The 23,968-nt window shown below is 38.5% G+C and overlaps 5 protein-coding genes and 1 long non-coding RNA gene across 10 annotated transcripts; all 6 read left to right on the plus strand.

Moving 5' to 3' along the window:
- Nucleotides 1-667: 667 nt before the first annotated feature.
- On the plus strand, nucleotides 668-1,724 carry LOC145215214 (uncharacterized). Its single transcript, XR_013857229.1, has 3 exons — nucleotides 668-1,107; nucleotides 1,181-1,261; nucleotides 1,381-1,724. It is a non-coding gene; the product is annotated as an uncharacterized LOC145215214 (long non-coding RNA).
- Nucleotides 1,725-2,551: 827 nt separating this feature from the next.
- LOC145215210 (dihydroanticapsin 7-dehydrogenase-like) lies at nucleotides 2,552-4,656 on the plus strand. Of its 5 annotated transcripts, none has more exons than XM_080083884.1 (7): nucleotides 2,552-2,699; nucleotides 2,770-2,841; nucleotides 3,117-3,490; nucleotides 3,635-3,736; nucleotides 3,911-4,086; nucleotides 4,199-4,323; nucleotides 4,391-4,656. In XM_080083884.1, the coding sequence occupies exons 3-7, from the start codon at nucleotides 3,136-3,138 to the stop codon at nucleotides 4,509-4,511; spliced, it is 879 nt and encodes a 292-aa protein (XP_079940010.1). In that variant the 5' UTR covers nucleotides 2,552-2,699; nucleotides 2,770-2,841; nucleotides 3,117-3,135; the 3' UTR covers nucleotides 4,512-4,656. The 5 variants fall into 5 exon arrangements, with proteins under 5 accessions (XP_079940010.1, XP_079940009.1, XP_079940012.1 ...); XM_080083883.1 differs by having other exon boundaries at nucleotides 2,770-2,823; XM_080083886.1 differs by having other exon boundaries at nucleotides 2,770-2,823; nucleotides 3,638-3,736.
- Nucleotides 4,657-9,873: 5,217 nt separating this feature from the next.
- On the plus strand, nucleotides 9,874-12,654 carry LOC145215211 (3-oxoacyl-[acyl-carrier-protein] reductase FabG-like). Its single transcript, XM_080083888.1, has 6 exons — nucleotides 9,874-10,042; nucleotides 10,274-10,657; nucleotides 10,791-10,889; nucleotides 11,052-11,227; nucleotides 11,343-11,467; nucleotides 11,531-12,654. The coding sequence occupies exons 2-6, from the start codon at nucleotides 10,303-10,305 to the stop codon at nucleotides 11,649-11,651; spliced, it is 876 nt and encodes a 291-aa protein (XP_079940014.1). The 5' UTR covers nucleotides 9,874-10,042; nucleotides 10,274-10,302; the 3' UTR covers nucleotides 11,652-12,654.
- On the plus strand, nucleotides 12,626-15,096 carry LOC145213192 (dihydroanticapsin 7-dehydrogenase-like). Its single transcript, XM_080081423.1, has 4 exons — nucleotides 12,626-12,980; nucleotides 13,654-13,829; nucleotides 14,047-14,171; nucleotides 14,876-15,096. The coding sequence occupies exons 1-4, from the start codon at nucleotides 12,626-12,628 to the stop codon at nucleotides 14,979-14,981; spliced, it is 762 nt and encodes a 253-aa protein (XP_079937549.1). The 3' UTR covers nucleotides 14,982-15,096.
- A 1,151-nt stretch (nucleotides 15,097-16,247) lies between these two features.
- Nucleotides 16,248-23,195, plus strand: LOC145213193 (dihydroanticapsin 7-dehydrogenase-like). Its single transcript, XM_080081424.1, has 5 exons — nucleotides 16,248-16,698; nucleotides 17,070-17,168; nucleotides 21,387-21,562; nucleotides 21,882-22,006; nucleotides 23,066-23,195. The coding sequence occupies exons 1-5, from the start codon at nucleotides 16,344-16,346 to the stop codon at nucleotides 23,193-23,195; spliced, it is 885 nt and encodes a 294-aa protein (XP_079937550.1). The 5' UTR covers nucleotides 16,248-16,343.
- On the plus strand, nucleotides 18,958-20,202 carry LOC145215455 (solute carrier family 35 member G1-like). The gene is made up of 2 exons (XM_080084157.1): nucleotides 18,958-19,356; nucleotides 19,631-20,202. Exons 1-2 carry the CDS (start codon nucleotides 18,972-18,974, stop codon nucleotides 20,200-20,202), a joined length of 957 nt encoding a protein of 318 aa, XP_079940283.1. The 5' UTR covers nucleotides 18,958-18,971.
- Nucleotides 23,196-23,968: the final 773 nt, after the last annotated feature.

A 23,968-nucleotide genomic window follows, 5' to 3' on the forward strand; every position in this document is an offset into this window, starting at 1 on the left:
GCTCGAGGCTAGTTCGCCTCAAGATATCGAACACGTCACAGCGCAGCAAATTTCGGATCTAATGAGTCATTTGCCAAAAATATGCATTTGCAAGATCAATTGTGACAAGGATGTGGCCTATATACGTGTTAATTAGTTTAGCATTTCTTACGTTTGCTTAAAACCGACACAACATGAGTATCTAGTTTAGTGTAGTGATAAAATTACAGCAAATATCAAGGCTTTTGCGATACACACCAGTAAAACAGTTTACAACAACCATTATTGGGACCCAAACGCAACAACAACCAAATTTCAGTAAGAAATACAAAATCACATTGTTATAAAACATCACGCCGTACGTTTCAACAACCGCTGCTCAAGCCAAAACCACCGAAACCGCCTGTTTTGGTATCCCTTAGTTTTGCATGATCGCACCATTCGTGTTGATTTTATTTTAACAAACTTGCTGAGAAATCTAGAATATGTAAAAAATGAAAAATACGTCACTTTACAAAAACGATGGCTTTTTGTAGATCACTTTGAAGTGTTTTGTGCCTGAAAAAAGCCATTTTTCTGACTGATGCTCACGGCTAACTTGTCACACATATTAAATCTCATCAAATGTTTTACTGATAGCATATTACCAAGTCAAATAAACAATGAGTCTACTATACACGACAAAAAACAGTGTGTTGTTTCAACACGCCGGTGTGTTTCAACCACACTAACGGTGTGTTCTAAGAACACGGCAGGTGTGTTGCTACCGCGATAATCGATGTGTATTCGCTTAACGACACGCCGCACGGGACGAACAACACGCCAGGTGTGTCGATTCAAGGTCAAGGTGATCCGTTTCAAGTCCAGAAACACAGAACAACACGCCGCCGTGTTGTTTTGTTGCTTTCCTTCTTTCCTTTTGACTTTGAAATCACTCAACCGTAACGGCGGGAACGCACGAAACGGCTGCAAGGTTTTTTTTTTACTTGATTGACTTAAAGTAAGTAAATTGTTAAGAGACTCAATATCAAGGCTAATAGGAGTTAATTGAGTATTAATTGACAAGTTTTAATGTATTCAAGACTTTTGGACAATGTGAACAGGATGGTGTTGCAAATCTAATAAAAGGTTGGTATATTTACAATTTTACATACATTTGTAATTTGTGCATGTTGTAATGGCTTGTTGTTTTTTGTATTAGGCTAGCCTGTTACCAAATGACTGAGTGAAGTGGTTTTCTTATTGCTACAAAAAAAGAAATGTTGTCATCTTTGAAACACAGGTATTTTGATTAGATCCATTAGTAACTCCAACAAACTTTGATTTCATGTAACCTTAACTATTACAATCACATTAACTGGCAGTAAAACCTCGTTTAATAACTGGTTATTTACTTTACAGGACCAGTTTGCAACATCGCCTGGTTATCCAAGTGTTGTTGTCAATAAAAATGAAATGAATAGGTTTTCTTTTGGTTTCGATTTTTCATTGTAATACTTGTTATTTTTATTGTAGTGATATTGAACATGCCATGACTATGCATATATGACATATGCCTTGTTGAGTACATTACAGTTATATAGCATCTGACATGCAGTTGAACTTTTGTTTTTGTGTGTATTTTTACCTGTGTTTTTCCCCCACCGTTACATTCATGCCATAACTTTGTTTCGTTTGTTCTGTTTCTTCGATAAATGCGCTATTTCGTTGGTACGGTACTGTTTACAATAAAATACAAAACGGTATTTGGTGTGTCATGCTTTATAGCTCTAAACAACACGCAACACGCGTGTTGTATGAGTGTGTTCAAACAACACACCAGGTGTGTCGCAAAACTGCAGCTTCAAACAACACGGCAGGCGTGTCGTTGAACAACACACCTCCAAACAACACACCACCTGACAACACGGCTTGGTGTGTCGTGTGTTGTATACGGCTTCAAAATTGGCGTGTTGTTACAACACACCGGTTCTTATACCGATTAGTACAAACAACACCAACAACAAAAATGTGGGGCTTATTATTTATGATTTAATATTAAAGGGTTTTAACTGGTCAAAATGTTTTTTACCGTAAGTAAGCGGGGTCAATAATAAAAAAGACTACATGTAGACTGAAGCTGGGTGTGGTAGGTAAATAAAAAAGTAGGCCGTAACCGTAACTCATCTGGACGAATAATTTGTAGTGCGGGATGTTTCCAATAGTTTACTTTAGCCTTGACGCTAGTCATTCCCTTTGGATCCCCTTGTAAAATGCATTAGTATATGCTTTAGGCAAATATTTGAAGAGAGAAAAAAAGTGCATAAAAATATATCTGCACTCTTAACTGAGTCTGGTCCTTGCTTATCAGTTTTATTTTTCGGGCCGCGTATAGGATTCTATTTGATGTTATGGAACTCAAAAGAAATCAGTGTAATTACAAACTACAATAATTGTACATGGAACAAATTCCCGTCCAGCATGTGTGCCTTTGCGCAAACGTGTGTCAGTGTTTCCTGACCTAAGGCATACGTGCTGATTGCAACAAGTTGGCGAATGGAAAAATCTTTCTTTGGGCACATGTTGCGTTCCAAGCTTTGGTGCAAGTTTTATTCATTCTGTTTTAAGAGTATTGATGTATGCAGTGCTGTACATTTTAGGGAAAAAGAGCATTTGGGTAGCCATTGAATTGGACAGGAGAATTTTCGAGTAAATCGCAAACAAGTCAGTGTCTCGACTAGGTAAGAATGTGTGTTGACATTTGTCGTTGTTTAATGATTTGGATATTTCATTTTCAACTACTTTTTTAAGATTGGTAAATAACATGTTTGTCTGTACATGGCTAACATAATGCCAGGAGAACAGGTCAGTATCAGTCAAACAGTAAGTATCAAATAATGCACCCATTAAACGACTTTTAAACATAAGATTCAAATTACACTTTGTCGGACATACGATTGATATTTTTCTGCCTGGTGTTGCCTTAATAACCGAATAATATTAGGTTTTTTGAATTTGAGGAAAATTGGGGCACTTGAACCACGCATGTTGTGTTATTACAAAGTAATTTTCTTTGCACGTTTGTCCACACGTTGTTTGTTTTGTATTAAACATTAACTTTGCTCTACATTGGCTGTGAGCTTTTCACATGGTTGCAGTTGTAGTGGCATCGACACAATGGAAAATCCCGAATTCTTATCAGTTAATCAGCCTCCATTGGACCAACAGTTCACAAAGAACAGATTCTCGGGCAAAACAGTAATAGTCACTGGAGGGGCGTCTGGTATTGGATTTGCTGCGGTAGAAAGATTTGTCAATGACGGTGCCAAAGTCATCATTTTCGACAACAACGCCATGTCTGGCAAACTAGCATTAGAAAACCTTAAGAAATTTTATGGTGTAAACGTTGGTTTGGCTTGCGTAGATGTAAGTGACAAAAGAGATTGCATTGCACAAGTGCAGAAAGTTGCAGAGACAGCGGGTGGAAAAATAGACGCTCTGGTGAACAGTGCTGTATATTTTGGGTCAAAAGGTATGTGAGTTGAATAAACTGAATTGAGCCAGTGCAATATTTGGACACAAGCTTTAAATCAAAGAATGACATGTTGTATTTTGCTTGGTTCCAACTACTTGATCCTTTTCCAACTACGGTTTTTAAATAGCGATGTTACTTTAGTAGGTTTATCCAGTGAAAAGCATGATTGGATGACCACATTTAGTGTCAATGTTGTTGGAACTTCTAACATGGTACAGGCTGTGTATCCATTTATGTGTGAAGGTCAGTTGGCAGTTATGTCGAAACTACGTTGTCTATATAGGATTAGTGTTTTTGTTTTTCAACGTAATTAAGTTTTAAGTAGTGTTCTTATACCAAAACTGTGTTTCGTGCAAAAATGTTTAAAGCTCTTGTGAGGAACACCTATTGTATTTTTAAAACGCTTTTATTGTGTAGGTGGATCTGTAGTCAACATATCAAGTATATCAGCTCATCGTGCTCAAGTTGACCGATGGGCATACGCAGCAAGCAAGGGCGCAGTTAAAACTGTAACTCAAAACATGGCTTTAGATTTGGCAAAGAAAAGTATTCGTGTTAATTCGGTTTCTCCCGGTTGGACTTGGACACCAGAAGTAAGAATTGAGCTTTTCAGTGAAAATGATGAAAACATTGTCAACTTTTGACATTATTTCGCTGACATTACAAAAAGACACTTAACTTTTTTATTACCTATTTTCTTGGAAGGTTGCAAAAGAATCCCCGAAAGGGACTTTGGAACCAATAATGGAGGTTGTAAAAAAATTTCACATGATTCCGAGAACAGCTCATACTTCTGAAATTGCTTCCGCTGTAGTGTTTTTATGTAGTAGGTAAGTTGTATTTAAATAACCTAGGTTTGGTTGTTGGGCCATAAAGCACAATTTTTATCTTCTACAGAGATGCATCTTTTATCAATGGCACCGATTTACGCGTCGATGGTGGTTACACGGCTATGAGTCCCGAAAGATTTGGCGAAGAGACCATGATTGCTGGCCACAACCTAACTCCCGATAAATAAAAACTAAATAAACTTCCAAGTGTTACTTAAAATGTTTGAAATATTTCTATGGTACATGCAAAGATTTTCTGATTTTCATCACGGCAAACTGTATTACTTTTGATTGTCCTATGTTTTTAATTTCTAAATATAAGTGACAAAACTACTTCGTAGTGTTCCTCTTGAATGTCTGCTACCTCATATATACTGTGTGCATGGATAGACTTTATACTCGATTTTTTCATTTAGCTCTGCCTTATAGCGACCATTACTACTAAGTCAGATATAGTATAGCATAGATGCAGGTTTTTTTCTGAAAGGTGATGCGCGATTGGCTAGGTTTGAAAACCTATATATATATATAACTAAGCGTGTCATCCGCTTAGCGGTCAGACGTTGTACATATTTCTTTCCTGCTCAGTCGGTTCGAGCAGCTTTGAACTAGCTCCACAAGTGATGTGGCATTCACTGCATGTTTAATTGGCATTCATGAATGCAGTGCACTGCTTGCCGTGAGGTCGTCCATGTAAGCACAAATATTCCAAATTTTCGGGATTTTAGTTGATGTGTCGACAATATTTTACACATTGTTTGTGTACAAATCTGCTGAATCGATGTTGCACTTTCGAAAGCGTTTTATTCAGAGTGAAGTTGAATGCCAAATCATTTTTAAAGCCCAAGAGTTGATGCCGACTATAAAATCATGCCCAAATTTACCCCATATTGTTTAAACCAGTGGTTCCCAACCTTTTGTGGACCGTGGCCCCCTAAAAGTAACTTTTGGGCTTCGTGCCCCCCCCCCTCAAGTAACCCTGTAGGACCTGTGGCCCCCCCTAAAAATGTAAATGGCAATCTCGTGTTGAAATTTGGTACTAATTTAGGCTTTAAACAGGTCCAATAGCGTAAATAAAAATCTGTAATTGTGAAAACCTCACTATACACAAATAGTATGTGAAATAGTCGATTAAATTAGGGAATAATGTTAAAAAGAAAATGGCTTTTAGTGGGTGTTTCTGGTGAATCTACACCCGTGCCCCCCACACAGAACACAGCTCGTGCCCCCCCTGGGGGGCCATGGGCCCTGGTTGGGAACCACTGGTTTAAACTCAAACCTGAAAAGCCCGGCCTGCCGTACAACTCTAGATTTACTACCAACAAAACATGTGTGAAAACTTGACAGTCTGTTTGCTTATAGTATTGACGGGCAAAATTCAGTAATTTAGGATAAATAGCTCGAATGCTGTTGTAAGGTAAACTTTGTTGGATCTACTAATATTCGCAAGACCACACTGTATCATTAACAAAAATGGACTTGTGGGTAAAAAACAAACTTAAATGCCAATAGTGATTGGGGCTGTAACTTAATTGAAGTGTTCTTGGTGACATCCTATAAGGTTCATGGGTGAGTATACGAGAAATTGTAGTTTAGAATCAAGGTAAAAGTACAATCCACTTTTGTAGCGTTTTATTGGCTTTTGGTATCTACCTTATTGTTACGTATGTGAAGGTCGAGTTCGAAATGCAAGCTTGATTTGTGGCTGGAGCCAGTGGTCATCTTGGGGTCACTGTCTGGCACGTTGTGGCGAGAGAGGGTCAAGATTTAGGAAAAGGCGATGTCTTGTGGGAGCACCTGAAAAATTTCCATGTTCAGGATCATTATATGATATACAAGTAAGAGCTTAGGATACCGAGTTGTTATATACTGTATTCTTTGACACAGTGTTGTAAGTCGAGTCAAAACAAATGCAGTACCAACAAGCATTTTTTCAGCAGTCAGAAAGAATTGTCACAGGAGACAACCACTCGGTTTCAGTGGCAAATATTACAGCCCATTACATCATCAAACAAGAAGTGCGTGCTGTGGGTAAAACAGAACTATTTCGCCGATATATTGACGACATAGTTTGGCTGTCGTATGGAAAGACCCGCACGTTGGCTGTGGAACGCGCCATACGAGATAGGTTTGCACGAAATCACCTCGAAATAACCTTACGCTGCATCTCCACCAACGAAGATGGCGCTCGGCTGGAGTTTCTTGATGTACTGCACATCATAGACAAGACCTCGCGGGGTGGTTTTTACACCACCAACTATGTAAAACCGACGGCAAAAGGGAGATTATTCCTCAACGGCACGTCCCACCATCCACCTTGGATTTTTAGAGGCATCGTGTTTGGGGAGTGCATTCGTCTCCGTCGACTTAATGAAATGCATGACCGATATAGGTCCAGCCTCTGCGACCTTGAGGCAAAATGTCGGCGCTCCTGTTTTCCTTTTAAAGTGTATTCCGCCATACTTACTGCAGCAGCCCAATGGAAGGAACGTTTTGCCCCCCCCCAACTTTCAGACACCGGAACGAAAAAAGAATTGTTTGGGCTACTTCCTTCACCAACATTCTACGACTGACCGACCGGGAAAGGCAGTTGAAGCCATCAGCATGTGTAGTATACAAGCGACCCTTCAACATCGGCGCTTCCTTGATGCGTTACAAAATATTAGCGCACGAAACAGCAGATCATAAAACAGGATCTTATCCTTGTGACAAATGCGCGCTGTGCGATCACCACGGCAAATCCAAATCAATGGTTTTTCCGGTGACTGACTTGCGGTCACAGCAAAAACTGTTTCACTTACGTCAGCAACTTTCGTGTCGCAACTACGGAATATATGTTGCCACGTGTTTGGTGTGTGAAGAACAATATGTTGGCCAAACAAAAAATAAGTTTTCGACCCGATGGAATTCACATCGAGCTGTTTGGCGGACGTCCGACATAAGTGCAGGGGGTGACCGCGCGGCCCTTCTTCAGCACTACCACAATAAACATTTCCGACTTTTCCAAAAAAAGTTAGGCATTGCACAATGTTATAATGTGGTTTTTGTAGAGGAACCTCGGACTGAAAAATTGGACGTTTGTGAAAACAAATGGCTAATTTTAACGGACGCCACAATAAATGTTCAAGCGATGGTCCTTCCGGCTGTTCGGTAACTGTAATCGCTTTGTTGCTACAATCGTGTTTGTTTTTTTCGTTTTGCCCCCTTATCTTTTCCTTGCCTTTTTTTCGTGGCTTTTATCAGTGCCATACCTGCCGGTCTGCATTTGCAGTCCTGTAAGACAGAGTAAAGACTTTTTGCGGTTGGTCTGGGGGTGTGTGTGTTTTTTGTATTTTTTGCTTTTATCCCGCTTTTTATTTTGGTTTTAGACACTGTTGATGCTTTTTATAGCGAAATGCATTTGTTTTGATAAAACAAATAAAATAGCGACAGATTTAATGGTTTTTCACACTGAATTTTCTTGATCTGATTTTAATGACCCTGAATCGTCGCAGTCGTTTTACTTGAAAGGAGATTTCAATAATAAGAAAAGAATTACAACAAATGAAATACGTTATTTCTCTAAAGCAATTTAACTTGCGACAAAGGAGAGAGTTATTTTCAAACGAAACATAGTTTTTTATTTTCATAGCGCTATATAAATGTGATGATTAGTTTACCACCTGTACAAAATAAGTAACTTCCGTGCTGCTTTGTTTCGTTTATGAAAATAAATTGTATGACCTACATCAACTCTTTCCAGGTATGCAAAGGGCGTTGCTGAGTTGACTCGTCTTTTGGCTATAAATCACTTCCGATTGTAAAGAAGAACGCTCTAATTGATTCCACTGTTTAGCTTTATTTTTAGACCAAATGTTTTCTTATAATTGTTGTATTTATTGCATCATGTGGGTTGCAGCAGTTTTTGACTACATTTAAATATTATTTTTATCATTGTTTCGTCGAATTTCGCACACGTAGAAAACAAGGTTGTTTTTCGTTGCAAACATTCATTGGTAAGGAATGTCGGATTTGCTGCAAAATAAAAAAACTTCGCTCGAGACTAGTTCGCCTCAAGATATCGAACACGTCACAGCGCAGCAAATTTCGGATTTATTGAGTCATTTTCCAAAAATATGCCTTTGCAAGATGAATTGTGACAAGAATGTGCCCTTTATACGTATTAATTAGTTTATAATTTCTTGCTACGTAGGTTGGTTTGCTTAAAAGCCAATCAAAAGGATTTTTTATAGATAACTTTAAAGTATTTTGTGTCGGAAAAAAGGCTTTTTAAGATTTACTTAACGAAACGTAAGTTTGTATTGTCAACTTAAGCATCACAAATACTATACCGGTTAGTACAAACAACACCATCAACAAAAATGTGGTGCTTTTTATGCGTCCCCTTCCCTGAAGACTCGTTTTGCCATCAAATGTTTAATCAATTTGGATGAAATTTACACAGATGGTAGATATAGTTATGGAGATGTGCATCCCACTTTGTTTTTGTTGATAACCTCAGTATTTACCCCGCTAGCCCCCTAAAATGAGTTATTTTCTTCCAAAAGTTTGTCCGACTCGTTTTTCCATCAAATGTTAGATGGATGTGGCTGAAACTTCCACAGATGGTAGATGTAGGTATGTAGATATGCTTCCCACTTTGTTTGTCCTGATAACCCCAGTATTTACCCCGATAGCCACCTAAAATGGGTGAGTTTGTAAACAATGTCGGAGTTGGCTGAAATTTGGGTAGCATGTGGACTATGGTTATCTCTTGAAAGGAACATTTTTTAATTTACATGTATGGGGACCCATGAGTTTCTGCCTGCAGAAACAACTAAGGTTATAAAACACTATGGCTAATACGGGACCCAATACAAAAAAGGCATAGGAAATTTTTAACGGGCCCAAATGTTTTTTTAACATTAAAGCGGGATCAATAGTAAAAAATGACTGCATGAAAACCGAAGCTGGGTCTGGTAGGCAAATAAGAAAAAGTGGGCCGCAACCGTAACCCATCTGGACGAATAATTCGTGGTGCTTTAAGTCCAAGTCCAATAATTTTACTTTTCTGTATTCCCTTGCAAAATACGTTAGTATATGCTATAGGTAGAACGGCAACAGCAACTTATGATACATAGGGAATGGTTTTTACATTCTGTCACACATTTACAAGACAATTTTGTGCTGGACAAATCCTATTACAGCAATGCATTGTCAACATGGTCAACAACTATAGAAAAATTGTGCATAAAAACCGTAAGAAATAAGGCTAGTATTCTGTTGTACTTGTTCGAAATCACGCATTTGCAATATTGTTTGGGCAAATATGAAAAACGCGTAAAATGTGCTTACATTTCTGTACTCTTAACTGGATCTGGTCCTTGCTTATCAGTTTTAATTTTCGAGGCGCATATATCATTCATTTGGATGTTAAGAAACCAGTGTAGTTACAAACTACAACAACTATGGCATGTAACGAATACCCTTCCTGCATGTGTGCCTTTGCGCAAACGTACGTGCTGAGGGCATACGTGCTGATTGCAACATGTTGGCGAGTGGAAAAAGCTTTGTTTGGGAACATGTTGCGTTCCAAGCTGTGGTGCAAGCTTTATTTATTCTGCTTAAGTCTTGAGCAGTGCAGTGCTGTACATTTCAAGCGAAAAGAGCCTTTGGGTAGCGATTGAAATGGACAGGAGAATCTTCGAGTCAATAGCAAAATAGGCAGTGCCTCTACTAGGTAGGAAAATGTGTCATTTGTCGTTGTTTATTGGTTTTGGAATCTTTTTACATAGCGTTGCCTTAACAACCAAGCAATTTTGTTTTGCGTATTTTTTTAAAAAAATGGCCCACTTGGTCCACGCATATGCTGTGTTAATTACAAAGCATTTTTTTTTTGCACGTTTGTCCACACTTTGTTTGTTTTGTATTAAACATTAACTTTGCTCTACATTGGCTGTGTGCTTTTCAGATGGTTGCAGTTGCAGTGGCATCGGCACAATGGAAAATCCTGAGTTTTTGTCAGTTAATCAGCCTCCATTGGATCAACAGTTCACAAAGAACAGATTCTCGGGCAAAACAGTGATAGTCACTGGAGGGGCATCTGGTATTGGATTTGCTGCGGTGGAAAGATTTGTCAATGACGGTGCCAATGTCACAATTTTCGACAAAAATGCCGAGTCTGGCAAACTAGCAGTGAAAAACCTCAAGAAATGTTATAGTGTAAACGTTGGTTTGGCTTGCGTGGATGTAAGTGACAAAAACGATTGCATTGCTCAAGTGCAAAAAGTTGCTGAGACAGCGGGTGGAAAAATAGACGCTCTGGTCAACAGTGCTGTATATTTTGGTTCGAAAGGTACGTAGCCTACACTGAATCGGATCAGCGCAATATTTGGACACACAAGCATAAATATAAGAATGGCATACTGTAGTTTGCTCGGTTCAACTGTCGATCCTTAGGTTTTTAAATAGCGATGTTACTTTTGTAGGTTTAACCAGTGAAAAGCATGATTGGATGACCACATTCAGTGTAAATGTTGTTGGAATTTCGAACATGGTACAGGCTGTATATCCATTTATGTGTGAAGGTAAGTAGGCAGTTGTGCCGAAACTACGTTGTTTATACGACTGGTGTTTTGTTTCCAACGTAATTACGTTTCAAGTAGTGTTTCTTCTAAACTGTGTTTCGTGCAAAAATTGTCAAAGTTCTTCTGAGGAACAGCTATTTTTAAAACGATTTTATTTTCTAGGAGGGTCTATAGTAAACATATCAAGTATATCAGCTCATCGTGCTCAAGCTGACCGATGGACGTACGCAGCAAGTAAGGGCGCAATTACTACTGTAACTCAAAACATGGCTTTAGATTTGGCGAAGAAAAGTATTCGAGTTAACTCAGTTTCTCCGGGTTGGACATGGACACCAGAAGTAAGGTTTAAACTTTTTAGTAAAAATAAACAAAAACAATAAAAACTTATTTATATTATTTCGATGACATTAAAAAAAATACGCTAAAATATTTTATCACCTATTTTCTTGGAAGATGGCAAAAGCATCCCCGGATGGGACTCTGGAACCAATGATGGAGGGAGTAAAAAATTTTCAAATGATTCCTAGAACAGCTCATACTTCTGAAATTGCTTCTGCTGTGGTGTTTTTATGTAGTGGGTAAGTTATATTTCAATAAGCTAGGTTTGTTGGGCCCTAAAGCAAAATTTGTATCTTGTTCAGAGATGCTTCTTTTATCAATGGCACCGATTTACGCGTCGATGGCGGTTACACGGCTATGGGGCCCGAAAGATTTGGCGAAGAGACCATGATTGCTGGCCACAACCTTAGTCCCGATAAATAAAAACTAAATAAACTTCCAAGTTTTAATTTGAATGGTTAAAATAATCACTGGTACATGAGAAAATTTTCTGCCTTTCATCGAACCGTAATCCCTTTTGCCTGTCCTATATCCAATATTTTGGCTATTTGTTTTTTGGGAGAAAACTACATTGTAGCCTTCTTCTTGCTTGTCTGCTACCTCATTTAAACTGTGTACATTGATAGACTTTTTACTCGTATTGTTTCATTTAGCTGTTGTTTAGAAGGTGATACGGGATTGGCCGGTTTGCCTCGGTTTAAAATCTTGTTGCACCGCATCAACAGCATTTATTCAGAGTTAAGTTACAAGCCTGAAGTTATGGGATCCTAACCCGACCCAAAGGCGATTTATTTTTAAAGCCCAAGAGTTGATATAAATGCGGCAATCATAATGCCGATGTAAGTCATGCCCGAATTTAGCCTGTTTTAGGTTTAAACTCAAACCCGAACCCGAACGCGAAAAGACCGGCCGGACGTATAACTCTAGATTTACTACTAACAAAGCATGTGTGAAAAACCTCCCAGTCTGTTTGCTTATAGGTTCGAAGGTAAAATTGTTTGCTGCACCTCTTACAATAATACCAAAACAAAACTGAATAGAACTCGAGTTACTACAAATGCACCGTTACCAAAGAGGGTAAAAAACGTTGAATGTCAATAGTATGGTTGGAGCTGCGACTTATTTGAAGCATTGATGGTAATACTCTTGGTACATGAGTGATTATACGAAAAGCTATAGTTTGAAAATAGAACTAAAAAATGGCTAATAGCCGATAAAAACTGGAGATACGACTAGTGGAAAGCGGAAAGAGCTGTAGGTTGATTATTTTGGTGTGGTTGGTTGCAAAGTTCTTACTGCAAGTTTTACGCAATTGTTTGTTTTGTGTTAATAATTATACAGGGGCAGCATTAACTTTGTGTTTTCTCACGTGGTTGCATTTTCGTGTTATTAACAACATGCAAAATCCTGAGTTTTTGTCAGTTAACCAGCCTCCATTGGATCAACAGTTCACAAAGAACAGATTCTCGGGGAAAACAGTGATAGTCACTGGAGGGGCGTCTGGTATTGGATTTGCTGCGGTTGAAAGATTTGTCAATGACTGTGCAAACGTCATCATTTTTGACAAAAATGCCGAGTCTGGCAAACTAGCGTTAGAAAATCTTAAGAAATGTTTTGGCGTAAACGTTGGTTTGGCTTGTGTAGATGTGAGTGACAAAAACGAGTGCATTGCTCAAGTGCAAAAAGTTGCAGATACAGCGGGTGGAAAAATAGACGCCCTGGTGAACAGTGCTGTATACTTTGGTTCGAAAGGTATGTGTTTGAAATACATGTGCATTATTTTGACACTATCTTCATTCAGGCGGACATTGCCTGAAGTTTGGTGTTTTGTAATGGGTAAGAATGGTCGAATTAAGGCAGTCTCTGATTACCGAGATCTCCATTTAAGGTGCTTGGGGATTGGATTAGCACTCACGTGATTTTCGGTGATAAAGTTAACGACACACTTTACTTTCTGATTGTTTTTCCATCAACCTTAATTACGTAACGTATAGTCTTTTACAAATGCAACTAAACTACTAAGACACACTTTTTTCACTTTTTTCTCAACGTAAACGTAAAGCGCAACACAAAAAATGAGCACAAAGACCGTGGATGCGTTGATTTAAATATTCGTTTACACCCCATGTCTCTCTTTGAAGGTTTAACAAGCGAAAAACACGATTGGATGACCACAATGTGATCACACAGTGTCAATGTCGTTGGCGTTTCTAACATGGTGCAGGCTGTATATCCATCCAGTGTTTTTAAGGTGTTTTGGGGGACCGTTTAATCTTTTATGAAACACAAGTAAAATCTAGTTGAATAAACACAAAATAAACATTAACTGCCAACAGTTCTGCTTAAAACTTGTCGCCTTTTGAAAAATAGACTTATGTATTTTGATCTCTTTCTAAATCTCCAAAATTTTCGTTGGTATTTTTAGGGGGATCTATAGTTAATATTACGAGCGAAGCGGCCATTCGAGCAGAAGCTGATCGATGGACATATGCAGCCAGCAAGGGCGCAATTAAAACCGTTACTCTAAACATGGCTTTAGATTTAGCAAGAAAGAATATTCGTGTGAACTCGGTCATGCCTGCTTGGACTTGGTCACCCGAGGTATGTGTTGCGAGTTTTAACTAAATTAAAGTAACGTAGTTTTGACATTTTTTGTCGTTTTTATAATCATAGGATTAAAAGCAGTTTTTCTTTATGTTTTACTAAAATATACTGTTTCTTTCTGTTTATAGTTTTTTTCTGAAGTAGTTAAAACATAAAGGAAGAAAATTGTCAGAATAGCAAAATGGTTTTTGAGGTTTGGTAATTGTTTTGGCAGATGGCAAAAGCCTCACCCGATGGAACCCTGAAACCCATGATGGAAGCCGTGAAAAAATTTCAAATGATTCCAAGAGCAGCTTACACCTCTGAAGTTGCTTCAGCCATTGTATTTTTGTGTAGTAGGTAAGTGTCCTTCAAAAAACTGCTTTTGGTCCATAATGGTCCTGGAGCTTAACGAAGATGAACATAAACACGTGCTTGGATCAGCTATGAAGCGTTCATGCCGACCAGCGATTACAGCAAACTTATATATAAACCATAGTATGGGCGTTATATCGAACCAAGCCGGTCGGGACAACGACTTCAATAGGCCTGGCGTACTATGGTTCCTAAAACAGTGCTCTTCAACCGGTGTGCACGGTGCACCAAAATATGCATGGGGTGCACCGGTACGAAAAGGTATACAAGGGTGCATCACAAACTTTTAATGAACCATTAATATTTGAGATTCAAGACATTAAAAAAAGATCTAGGTTTCAACAAATGTATGAACGAATCTCTGTATTTTTTTTTAAATGTTGATGTCTAACGCTTTCAGTGCGGTTGCCTTATATCTACGTCAAAAGACGTTTTGCACAGAGTACGGATTGACGTTAATTTACGTCAAACGTTTTTGATCAAAAATGCGGCTGCCCGTTAATGTACGTCGAGATCAAACACCCCACGCCATAAATGCGATATGCATAATGATTTTGCATGTCGCTTTTTATCTCAGTTTACCTTTTAAGTAAACAGGGTGCATGAGTTCGTCACAAAAACTTTAGGGGTTCAACAAACCAAAAAAGGTTGAAGAGCACTGTCCTAGAGCTTAAGTATTTCTTGTGCAGAGATGCTTCGTTCATCACAGGCACGAATTTGTGTGTCGATGGAGACTACACTGCAATGGGTACTGAAAGATTTGGCGAAGATACTTTGATTGCTGATCGAAGATAAAGTTTCATAAACAAATTAATAGGTGATTTATATCACTTATGAGACCATCTTTGGGATGAAAAGGCTCTCTGATTTTAACAAAAACTATAGTTATCGCGCATTTGCTTGAATTTGTGTTCGGTTTTTAAATTCGAGTTCTTAAAAGTCAAATAAAAAAGCAGCCTTTCTTTTTCACGACACTTTTTGTGTGAGAGTCCATAAGGTTTTTTGCCAGTGCGCTTTTAAAGCATTGAGTTTATCAATTCTTGTTGCGCTAGTAGGCGGTTGTCGTAAACGGAAGTGCTTAAACAGCATGACTATATCCACATCCGTCTCGCAGTAATGTAAACGGTCTCTCTTTACAACATGCACTGTAATAAACTAGTTTTGATTCAGTTTGGTTACAAACGATACTTTTACAGCAACGATTTAATACAAAGACACGACAACGAAAATGCTTCAATTGACGAATGGCCGTGATCACTTTTAAAGAGAAACAAAACAATTGTAGACTAATATTAACTTTCGAATTTTTGAGCTGATACATAGGAAACACAACACAAAACACAACACACGGACTTTTAAAAGAACCTTGATCGAAAACAAAACTGCCAGAGAATTTTTTGTGGTGAAATATGTTATGCACACATTTGATAAATGGCTGTTGGTGACATATGTGTAAAATCATCAGTTTCAAAACACTGGAACTGTTATGCACTGCAGCATGTGCAGAATCGTTACGCTTTGACAAATGATGAAAGCATGTAGTCAAACGTCTGCGATCACGTTTCATTATTATGTGACTACTAGCTAAGTTTCAAGCACTTGCAGAACTTGCACGACTTGAGATATCCTCAAAAGTAAAAGAGATTTTTAATGGCAACAAAATTACTAAACTATTTTATGGTTGCAAAACACGGTTAAATGCATAATAAATAAACCCGCTAACGTTGAAGCTATCTAAATAAACAAACGGCATATAGCTAAAACTTAGGTTATCATGTGAAGTCAAAAATGCTAATATTTCGCGTTCTTAGGTTTGAGTGAATGAGAGCTTAAATTATTTGGGAATGAGAAGGGGTCGTAACCAACGAATGTTGATCTATTTAGTCTATGTGACGGACTTGGGCATGTGGATATAAGCACACAAGGGACTAGCAAGTAAACGCAACAGGGAAAAGTAATGCTGTTATGTGTCGGAGTAAACGAGTTCGTTATGTTGAACAGGATTTGCGGTTGGTTGCTGAGTACACATAGGGTTGTACTTTGGACTTGCTGTTTCTCGTGTACTGGACAGGTAGTGACAGTGTGTCCAAATTACTTTAGTGCTGCGTTAGCTGTAAACTTTCAAAAAGTTGCTGCCCTCGTTGTATCGTTGGCGAGATGGAAAATCCTGAATTCTTGTCGGTCAATCAGCCTCCATTGGATCAACAGTTTACTAAGAACAGATTTTCGGGCAAAACAGTGATAGTCACAGGAGGGGCATCTGGTATTGGATTTGCTGCAGTTGAAAGATTTGTCAATGACGGAGCGAACGTCATCATTTTCGACAAAAATGCCGAGTCTGGCAAACTAGCATTAGAAAACCTTAGGAAATTTTATGGTGTTAACGTTGGTTTGGCTTGCGTGGATGTAAGTGACAAAAAAGAATGCATTGCTCAAGTGCAAAAAGTTGCTGAGACAGCGGGTGGCAAAATAGACGTCCTGGTGAACAGTGCTGTATATTTTGGGTCGAAAGGTACGTGAGTTGAATAAACTGAATTAATTCGGGGCATTGTTCTTCATCAAGAGTTTTTTAGTGATCATTGATGAAACCAATTATTTGCATCCTCACAAAGTGACAAGAAACATTACGTGAAGTGTCATTCGAAGCAAAATCTTGTAATATAAAATTAATTAAAGCTTTTGCAGAGTCACACATAGGGTGAAGTGCAAACAAAAGTGCCTTGCAGGTATTTGTACACTTCCATAATGAGGGTATGCTGCTGTCCCGTGTTAGACACTTTGGTGACATAAAATGTAAATGATTAATAATGCCTATATTCCTTGCAACTTAATTCTTATATTTCACCTTTTATTTCATTTTTGTCGAACTCAAATCTTTTGTAGGTTTAAATAGCGAAAAAGGAGATTGGACAACCACATTCAGTGTCAATGTTGTGGGAGTTTCTAACATGGTACAGGCTGTGTATCCATTTATGTGTGAAGGTATAAATCAGTAGTTCTCAACTGGTGGTCCATGGGCCACTAGTGGTCCATGATGCCTTTTTCGGTGGTCCACAGGACGTCCACTAAATTTATTAATAAACTAGAGATGAATACATATTACACGTTAAAAGAGTATCAAATTACTAGCTGTTAATATCTCACTTCTTGAAAATCGGTTTTAATGTTTCAAGCCCAAATAGTCGTTTCATATGCGTACTTCAATCTTGCTCAAAAACGAAATGGTCCATGACATTATTTTTACTAGGCTGGTGGCCCATGGCCCGAAACGAGCTGAGAACCACTGGTATAGATTGTCAAAATTTGTTAATGTGCTCGTTCGTTAAATACTTGCGTTTATTCCCTAAATCTGATGGTCAGTAAATTAAACAAAACAGATTTTTATGAATATGCTTAAAAAAGATTTGCCAATATTGTATTCATTTTGAAGGAAATATAAGCTGTCAAATTTATTAAATTATTGTCATATATTTTAATCATAAACATTACTGCCAAGGTAGTGGTGTATATAGAATACATCGTGTAGACGTTTCGACAATCTCTGTTGTCATCATCAGTACATGTTTTCAATCAAGCTGTAGAACACGGTATAGCTTGATTGAAAACATGTACTGATGATGACAACAGAGATTGTCGAAACGTCTACACGATGTATTCTATATACACCACTACCTTGGCAGTAATGTTTATGATTAAACTACTTTTCAAGTCCGTGCATAGTGTTCCTAAATTGTCATATATCCTTATGAATTGAGACAAATATATTTCGCATATGTGGCATATCTTCAGCATCTAAGGCAAGCAAAGAGTATCAATAGGTGAAACCAGAGTTGTAAGCTTACCGGGCTTTTCGGGCCGGGTTCGGGCTTAGGTTTCTTCAAAATGGGGGCTGATTCGGGCTTGACTTCACACTGTGTGTCAGTATTTTTTCGAATTAACTAGCTGAGTAGCTAGTTGCTGGAGCTGACCTATAATGTCAAACACCTCTAAACGCCTTGTTTAAGACCAATTGCCTATTATTTTTGTTGTCTTGTTCTAATAGCTTTCATGTCTAGGCCTGTCAATCAAACTTTCGGGCCTAAACGGGCTTCTCAAAATCGATTCGGGTTCGGGCTCCAATTTCAGGCCCGTTTACAACTCTGGGTCAGCCTGCGTCCTATAGTCCGAGATGCGCAAAAGTGTGCAACCTTACGTATAATAGCCTTGCTTTAAATTTGCCTCCTGTGCACAATTTCAACAAGCGCTGCAATTTGTAACTCGACTAGCAGCTGAATGTATAACATGTGGTAAGCATGACATGCGGTCTATGGCAACAAGGAGTGAAGTCAACAAGGCAGCATAACCTTGTCGTTATGATACAGGCCTGCAATTGGAATGTTAAAATGGTTCCGTCTAATAAGGTATTCTGTAAGGGAAAAATTGCGTTACGGCCGAACAGGTTTTCCTTTGTAACGTTTGGCCGTCAAACTTTAGAGTATTGAACTGGACTGTTATTTGCGAGGTCAGTGCGATTTTTTGTCATAAATTAATATCCGCTGCAGGCTATACGCATCGACAGATACACAAGTTGCCTAGATCCGAGTTCGCCACAAAACCAGCCGGAGGTTTATTCATATATCAGAGCGAGCATTAATTGTTCTCATAAAAGTATCATAAAGTTATGGTTTGTTTTTTACAACTAATGTCGTCCTTTGGGTTAAAAGAAAATAACAAGATCAGAAACGTTGATGTAAAATCACTTTTAATTGTCAGGAACACACCTGTACACAGATTTTCTTTTAAATTATGGACCATCAAGATCGAGAAGAAAAATGTCCTGAAAAATGCAACAAAGTCATTGGATTTACTTTCTCTCTGTTGGCGGCATTCAGCTGGGCGCTTGCTGGATTGTTATTCAAATACCTAAAAGATGCTGGAGCCGATCAAGTTCAACTTGCGAGATCAGTTTTGCAATTTATTGTCCTGTTACCACTGCTTACCTACAGAAAAGAAAAACTCCTCCAGGACGATTTAAAAACTAACTTTATTTTAGTTGTTCGAGGATTGATAGGCGTCCTGTCAAACTGGTTTTTCTTCTCAAGTATAAAATTTATTCCACTCGGTGATGCGGTATCTGTGATGAACTCTTACATAACTCTGGTCGGTTTATTTGCCTGCATCTGCCTCAAAGGTAGGTAAAGCTATTTGTCATTGTACACTATAGGTCTATGGAAGACGTTGTACCAAATCAAATCGGTTTCTCAAGCATTCCCATATGGCAAGGCATAGGCTAGAAAATTTTATCTGAATGTATTCATCTTAGTTAATAGTTAATTGTGTTTGATTTGTAAGGCCCGATATGCCAAATAGTTCATCCATTGTACACATTTTTTGCACTATGTAAGATTCGGCTACCACTTGCAATACTTGAAATGCAACATGTCAACGTGTCCATTGTACTGCAGAACGGTGCACAGTGATCGAAGGTCTGCTTTCAATCCTCACTTTTGTCGGCTTGGTACTTGTCGCTCGTCCTTCGTTTCTTTTCCAAAATCTGGCGTCGGAATTAACAGGAAATCTGATCATTGGAATACTGCTGTCATTTGCTTCAGCACTTTGTAGCACGGTGTCCATCATTGTTGTTCGCTACCTGGGTTCAGAAATCCATTTCAGCATCACTATGCTGCATTACTCATGGGTTGGAGCTATTTACAGCCTTGCCTTACCGGCTAGCAAGGGAACTCTGCAAATTCCATGCATGGACGACCTGCTGCTGATATCCCTGATTGCCGTTGTGGGTTTATTGGGACAAATGTTTATGATCATTTCTCTACAAAAGGAAAAAGCTGGACGTGTCGTAGTCGTACTATCGACGCAAATTATTTTTGCTCTCGTTCTGCAACTAGTGTTTTTACGTTATTCGCCAACCCTTACAAGTTTAATCGGTTCGCTGATCATATTTTTTTCGTCCGTCGTTTTGACATTGAAAAAGATTCGGGGACGTGATACACTAAACGAAAAAACTAACAAAGATTAAAACAACTGTACCAGTTAAATAAAAACTCTATTTGAAACCTTGAACTTGTTTTTACATAAATTTGCATGTTAAAACCCATCAATAATAGATTTTGTTTGTGCTACGTACGTTGTCAGTTTGTGGCACATCGTATACAATTGCAAGTATTGTATTGTTTTTGGATTATACATTTGCAGCTGTAAGTGGGGCCAAAACAGGCCTTGACTTGACACTCTGTGTCAGTATTTTTTTGAATAAATTTAACCAGCTAAGTAGCTAGTTGCTGGAGCTGACCTAATGTCTAAAACAAGTCTGAAACGCCTTGTTTAAGACCAATTTTTTTCCTGAGGCTTCAATGTCTGGGCCTGTCAATCAAACTTATCGCTTATCGAAAACGATTCGGGTTCGAGCCGGGTTTACGGCTTGTACTTTCGGGTTCGGGCCGGGTTTGGGCTCTAGTTTCAGGCCCCTTTACAACTTTGGTTGAAACACAAATAAAACAATGATAAAAAAATGCATAAAATTAATGTTAAAAACCTAGCGTTTAAAACTACCGCACCTGAAGTCAACACCAAGTAATCGACAATGAGTAACAACTATGCCATATGAACCAGCACTTCAAATCGGTACAGGTGCGAGAGAGAGCAGAACATGTTTTTGGCAGATAAAACCCACGACAAGGGGGAATCAGGTGAAGGAACTTGGCCGAATGGTCCGGTGCCCCTGACCCATAAAAAACCTGATCGGCATTCGTCCCCGGAAGTGTTCTGGGTTCGAATCCCGTGTAAACAAACAAACGAAAAAAGTGTAAACATCCAAAATAAGAACCCTGGCCCAAGAGACCACACAATAAATCAACGAGTAGGTCAAAAAGGAGAAAGATCAAAAATATTTTCCCTTCATGGAAGGAGAATTTTTTGAATGTTAATGTGGCACCGATATCTTTGAGCCACTTATCTTCGAATTTGTCAGTACGTGGGCCGTGGTCTTTTGCACAAACTGTACATGAAAACATTCCGCGTTATCCAAATATTTGTCAAATACCGCTCTGTGTACAATAGCATAATTGTGCACATAACGCCGTCTTGTCGCTATTTTTTTGTTTGGGCAACGTAGTGTGCGTTGCACATCCTCCGTTTTATATAGCTGTCACGTACATTTTTGCCAAATGTTAACCAAAAAAAACATGTGACTTTACTTTGTAGGTGGGTCTATAGTTAACGTCGCAAGTGTAGCTGCCGATTGTGCGCAGCCTGACCGATGGACATATTCAGCCAGCAAGGGCGCAGTCAAAACTCTATCTCAAAACATGGCCTTGGATTTGGCAAAGAAAAGTATTCGAGTTAATTCGGTTTCGCCAGCTTGGACTTGGTCACCTGAGGTAGGGAGTAATTTTTAGACGCATAAACTATCTTAGTTCCGCTACACAGAGTTGTAAGTCGCGCCGGGTTTTTAGGCTTTAAACTTTAAAGGCTTTAACGTACAGGCCTGCCAATCAACTTTAAGGCCTAAACGGGCTTCTCAAAAACGATTCGGGTTCAGGTCGGGTTTCGAGCTTAGACTTCCGGGTTTGGGCCAGGTTCGGTCTCCAATTTTCGGCATGTTTACAAATCTTGAGCTACATAATTGAGGTTCGCACATAAATGAGACATACAAGCTTAGGCCTAGTTGTTGTTTTGTGGATAACTGTTTGTTTGCAGATGGTAAAAGCTTCCCCAGATGGCACGTTGGAAAGCATGCTGCCTCTGGTAAAAAAGTTTCAAATTATACCAAGACCCGCTTATACCTCTGAAATTGCTTCAGCGATAGTGTTTTTGTGCAGTAGGTAAGTGGTTTCTTCAACCGGAGTTCCGTACAACCTTTTCAGGGGTTCCGCGAACTCCAAGGGTCGCACAGAGGTTCGCAGAGCTTTTGTGTAGCAACTCAAACATGAATGATTCAAAATATCATTGTTGCAAACAGCAATGCTCGCTTGTACAGTCTAGTTTTAACCTTGGTTACACCATTGATCAATTGTGACGTGATAATTAGTGATGCACCGAAGTTTCGGTTGGCCGAAACATTTCGGCCGAATCCGCTGTTTTCCAATGTTTCGGTTTCGGCCCGAACTTTTTTGAAAATTCGGCCGAAACCGAACTTTTTTATTGCATGGAATTAATGCCTTAAATTTCATTTACGCCCATACGAAACATCATTAATTAACTTTTTGTTGTATCTATGAAATACCAGCCACGTTGTCTGCAAAATATTAGATGTTTAGCAAAGTTTACCACGTGTGAAAGCGATTTTAGTTTGTCAAAATTGAGTTCACTCGCATCAACAATACAAGGTTCAGTTGAAACCATCCAAAAAACGGGGATTTTAGGTTCGGCCTGATTCGGCCGAAATTATTCGGCCTCATGGCCGAATATTCGGTTTCGGCCCGAACCTTTTTAGGCGGGTTCGGTGCATCACTAGTGATAATCAAAGTCTTGATACTCTCTGTTTAAATTGTGAGATAAATGTAGAAACAACCAATCTAAATAACATGACAATGCGTGTCAGTAAATCGTTTAGTTTAATTGAAGTTAACATTTGTTATGTGCTTGGGGTGTGTTACGTAAAAAAGTATGTTTTTTTATGTAGCCAACTTGACTTACATTCATTCAAAATATTTTTATGGGGGGTTCCGTGTCACTAAAAAGGTTGAAGAGCACTGTTTTAAATAACATATCAGGGCAGCAAATACCTTTCAACATTGCCAGTTCCGGTTGTAGTTGCCTTTAAACTTCAACAGTTGGGCAATGATAGGTATTTTATTAAGGTATAGAGTTATAATAAAATGTTCTTATCGTCACAGGCTCACAATATTTGGGTTATACAAAAAAGTTTTTTTTTTATCTAGAGATGCTTCGTTCATCACTGGCACTGATTTATACGTCGACGGAGGTTACATGACTATTGGAGCTGAACGACTTGGCGAAGAAACATTTATCGCTGGCCACAAATATGACTCGCCCGATAAAGTTCAATAAACAAAGAGATTTTTTTTATTTTCTGTGCATAAGGAAATACAACCACGCAATATCACTAAAACAACCATCTATGCAGAATAATTTTGCGCAACATTGAAGCCAGTGGTAAAAGAATACCGTAAAAACCCGTTTCGAAAAATATATTATTCCCGGAACTCAATACAATTGTACATCAAAAATCAGCCAAACGAAAAATTAATTATAAAATCCCTGAACAGTTTTAGAATCTCTTTACTAAATGTTTTTACGTTACGTGTAGTAACTTTTTCTGTGTTCTGTCATAATAGAGACGATATTGAAATACATTGGCTCGTTCCAGGAAGAAAATCATTTTGTCATCATCGTATGGATCACATAATATACGAGGGCAAAATGAGTGGTTGATGGCTAAATGACTCTGTAGCTAGCGTATATCGTAAAATTATATGACATATAGAGCAGCCGAGGTTCAAAATTTCTTAGCATTTTGTTCAGCTCCCTTTTGTAAGTATCCGCGATCCAAGCTAAATACATTCTAAAAGCTGAATGTCTCAGTAAAAACAAAGCTCAAGTTTATCAATAGTCAATTTAATTTTTGCAGAGTATACGCACAAAAATATCCCAATTGGCCACCGCTGACCTTAACGCTCGAATCATCTGAGCATTAATTATTATCAGGGCAGTTTGATACGTACGGCAGCCTAATTTTAGGAAAAACAAGAAAGTTGTTTGTATTGATTTTTCGTTTTTTTTAAATAATTAGGATAAACAAGTTTACGTTTTTAAAGATTTTT

Source organism: Phallusia mammillata, chromosome 2, assembly GCF_965637545.1.
Source record: "Phallusia mammillata chromosome 2, kaPhaMamm4.hap1.1, whole genome shotgun sequence".
Lineage (NCBI taxonomy): Eukaryota > Metazoa > Chordata > Ascidiacea > Phlebobranchia > Ascidiidae > Phallusia > Phallusia mammillata.

Excerpts from the sequence above, each read along its gene's own strand:
- LOC145215210 (XM_080083884.1), top strand. The coding sequence starts at position 3,136 with ATGGAAAATCCCGAATTCTTATCAGTTAATCAGCCTCCATTGGACCAA. Across the intron at positions 3,737-3,910 it reads GTATCCATTTATGTGTGAAG|GTGGATCTGTAGTCAACATA; the intron begins GTCAGTTGGCAG and ends TTTATTGTGTAG. Across the intron at positions 4,087-4,198 it reads GTTGGACTTGGACACCAGAA|GTTGCAAAAGAATCCCCGAA; the intron begins GTAAGAATTGAG and ends TTTTCTTGGAAG.
- LOC145215211 (XM_080083888.1), top strand. The coding sequence starts at position 10,303 with ATGGAAAATCCTGAGTTTTTGTCAGTTAATCAGCCTCCATTGGATCAA. Across the intron at positions 10,890-11,051 it reads ATATCCATTTATGTGTGAAG|GAGGGTCTATAGTAAACATA; the intron begins GTAAGTAGGCAG and ends TTTATTTTCTAG. Across the intron at positions 11,468-11,530 it reads GTGGTGTTTTTATGTAGTGG|AGATGCTTCTTTTATCAATG; the intron begins GTAAGTTATATT and ends TATCTTGTTCAG.
- LOC145213192 (XM_080081423.1), top strand. The coding sequence starts at position 12,626 with ATGCAAAATCCTGAGTTTTTGTCAGTTAACCAGCCTCCATTGGATCAA. Across the intron at positions 12,981-13,653 it reads TGTATACTTTGGTTCGAAAG|GGGGATCTATAGTTAATATT; the intron begins GTATGTGTTTGA and ends TGGTATTTTTAG. Across the intron at positions 14,172-14,875 it reads ATTGTATTTTTGTGTAGTAG|AGATGCTTCGTTCATCACAG; the intron begins GTAAGTGTCCTT and ends TTTCTTGTGCAG.
- LOC145213193 (XM_080081424.1), top strand. The coding sequence starts at position 16,344 with ATGGAAAATCCTGAATTCTTGTCGGTCAATCAGCCTCCATTGGATCAA. Across the intron at positions 17,169-21,386 it reads GTATCCATTTATGTGTGAAG|GTGGGTCTATAGTTAACGTC; the intron begins GTATAAATCAGT and ends TTTACTTTGTAG. Across the intron at positions 22,007-23,065 it reads ATAGTGTTTTTGTGCAGTAG|AGATGCTTCGTTCATCACTG; the intron begins GTAAGTGGTTTC and ends TTTTTTATCTAG.
- LOC145215455 (XM_080084157.1), top strand. The coding sequence starts at position 18,972 with ATGGACCATCAAGATCGAGAAGAAAAATGTCCTGAAAAATGCAACAAA. Across the intron at positions 19,357-19,630 it reads TGCCTGCATCTGCCTCAAAG|AACGGTGCACAGTGATCGAA; the intron begins GTAGGTAAAGCT and ends ATTGTACTGCAG.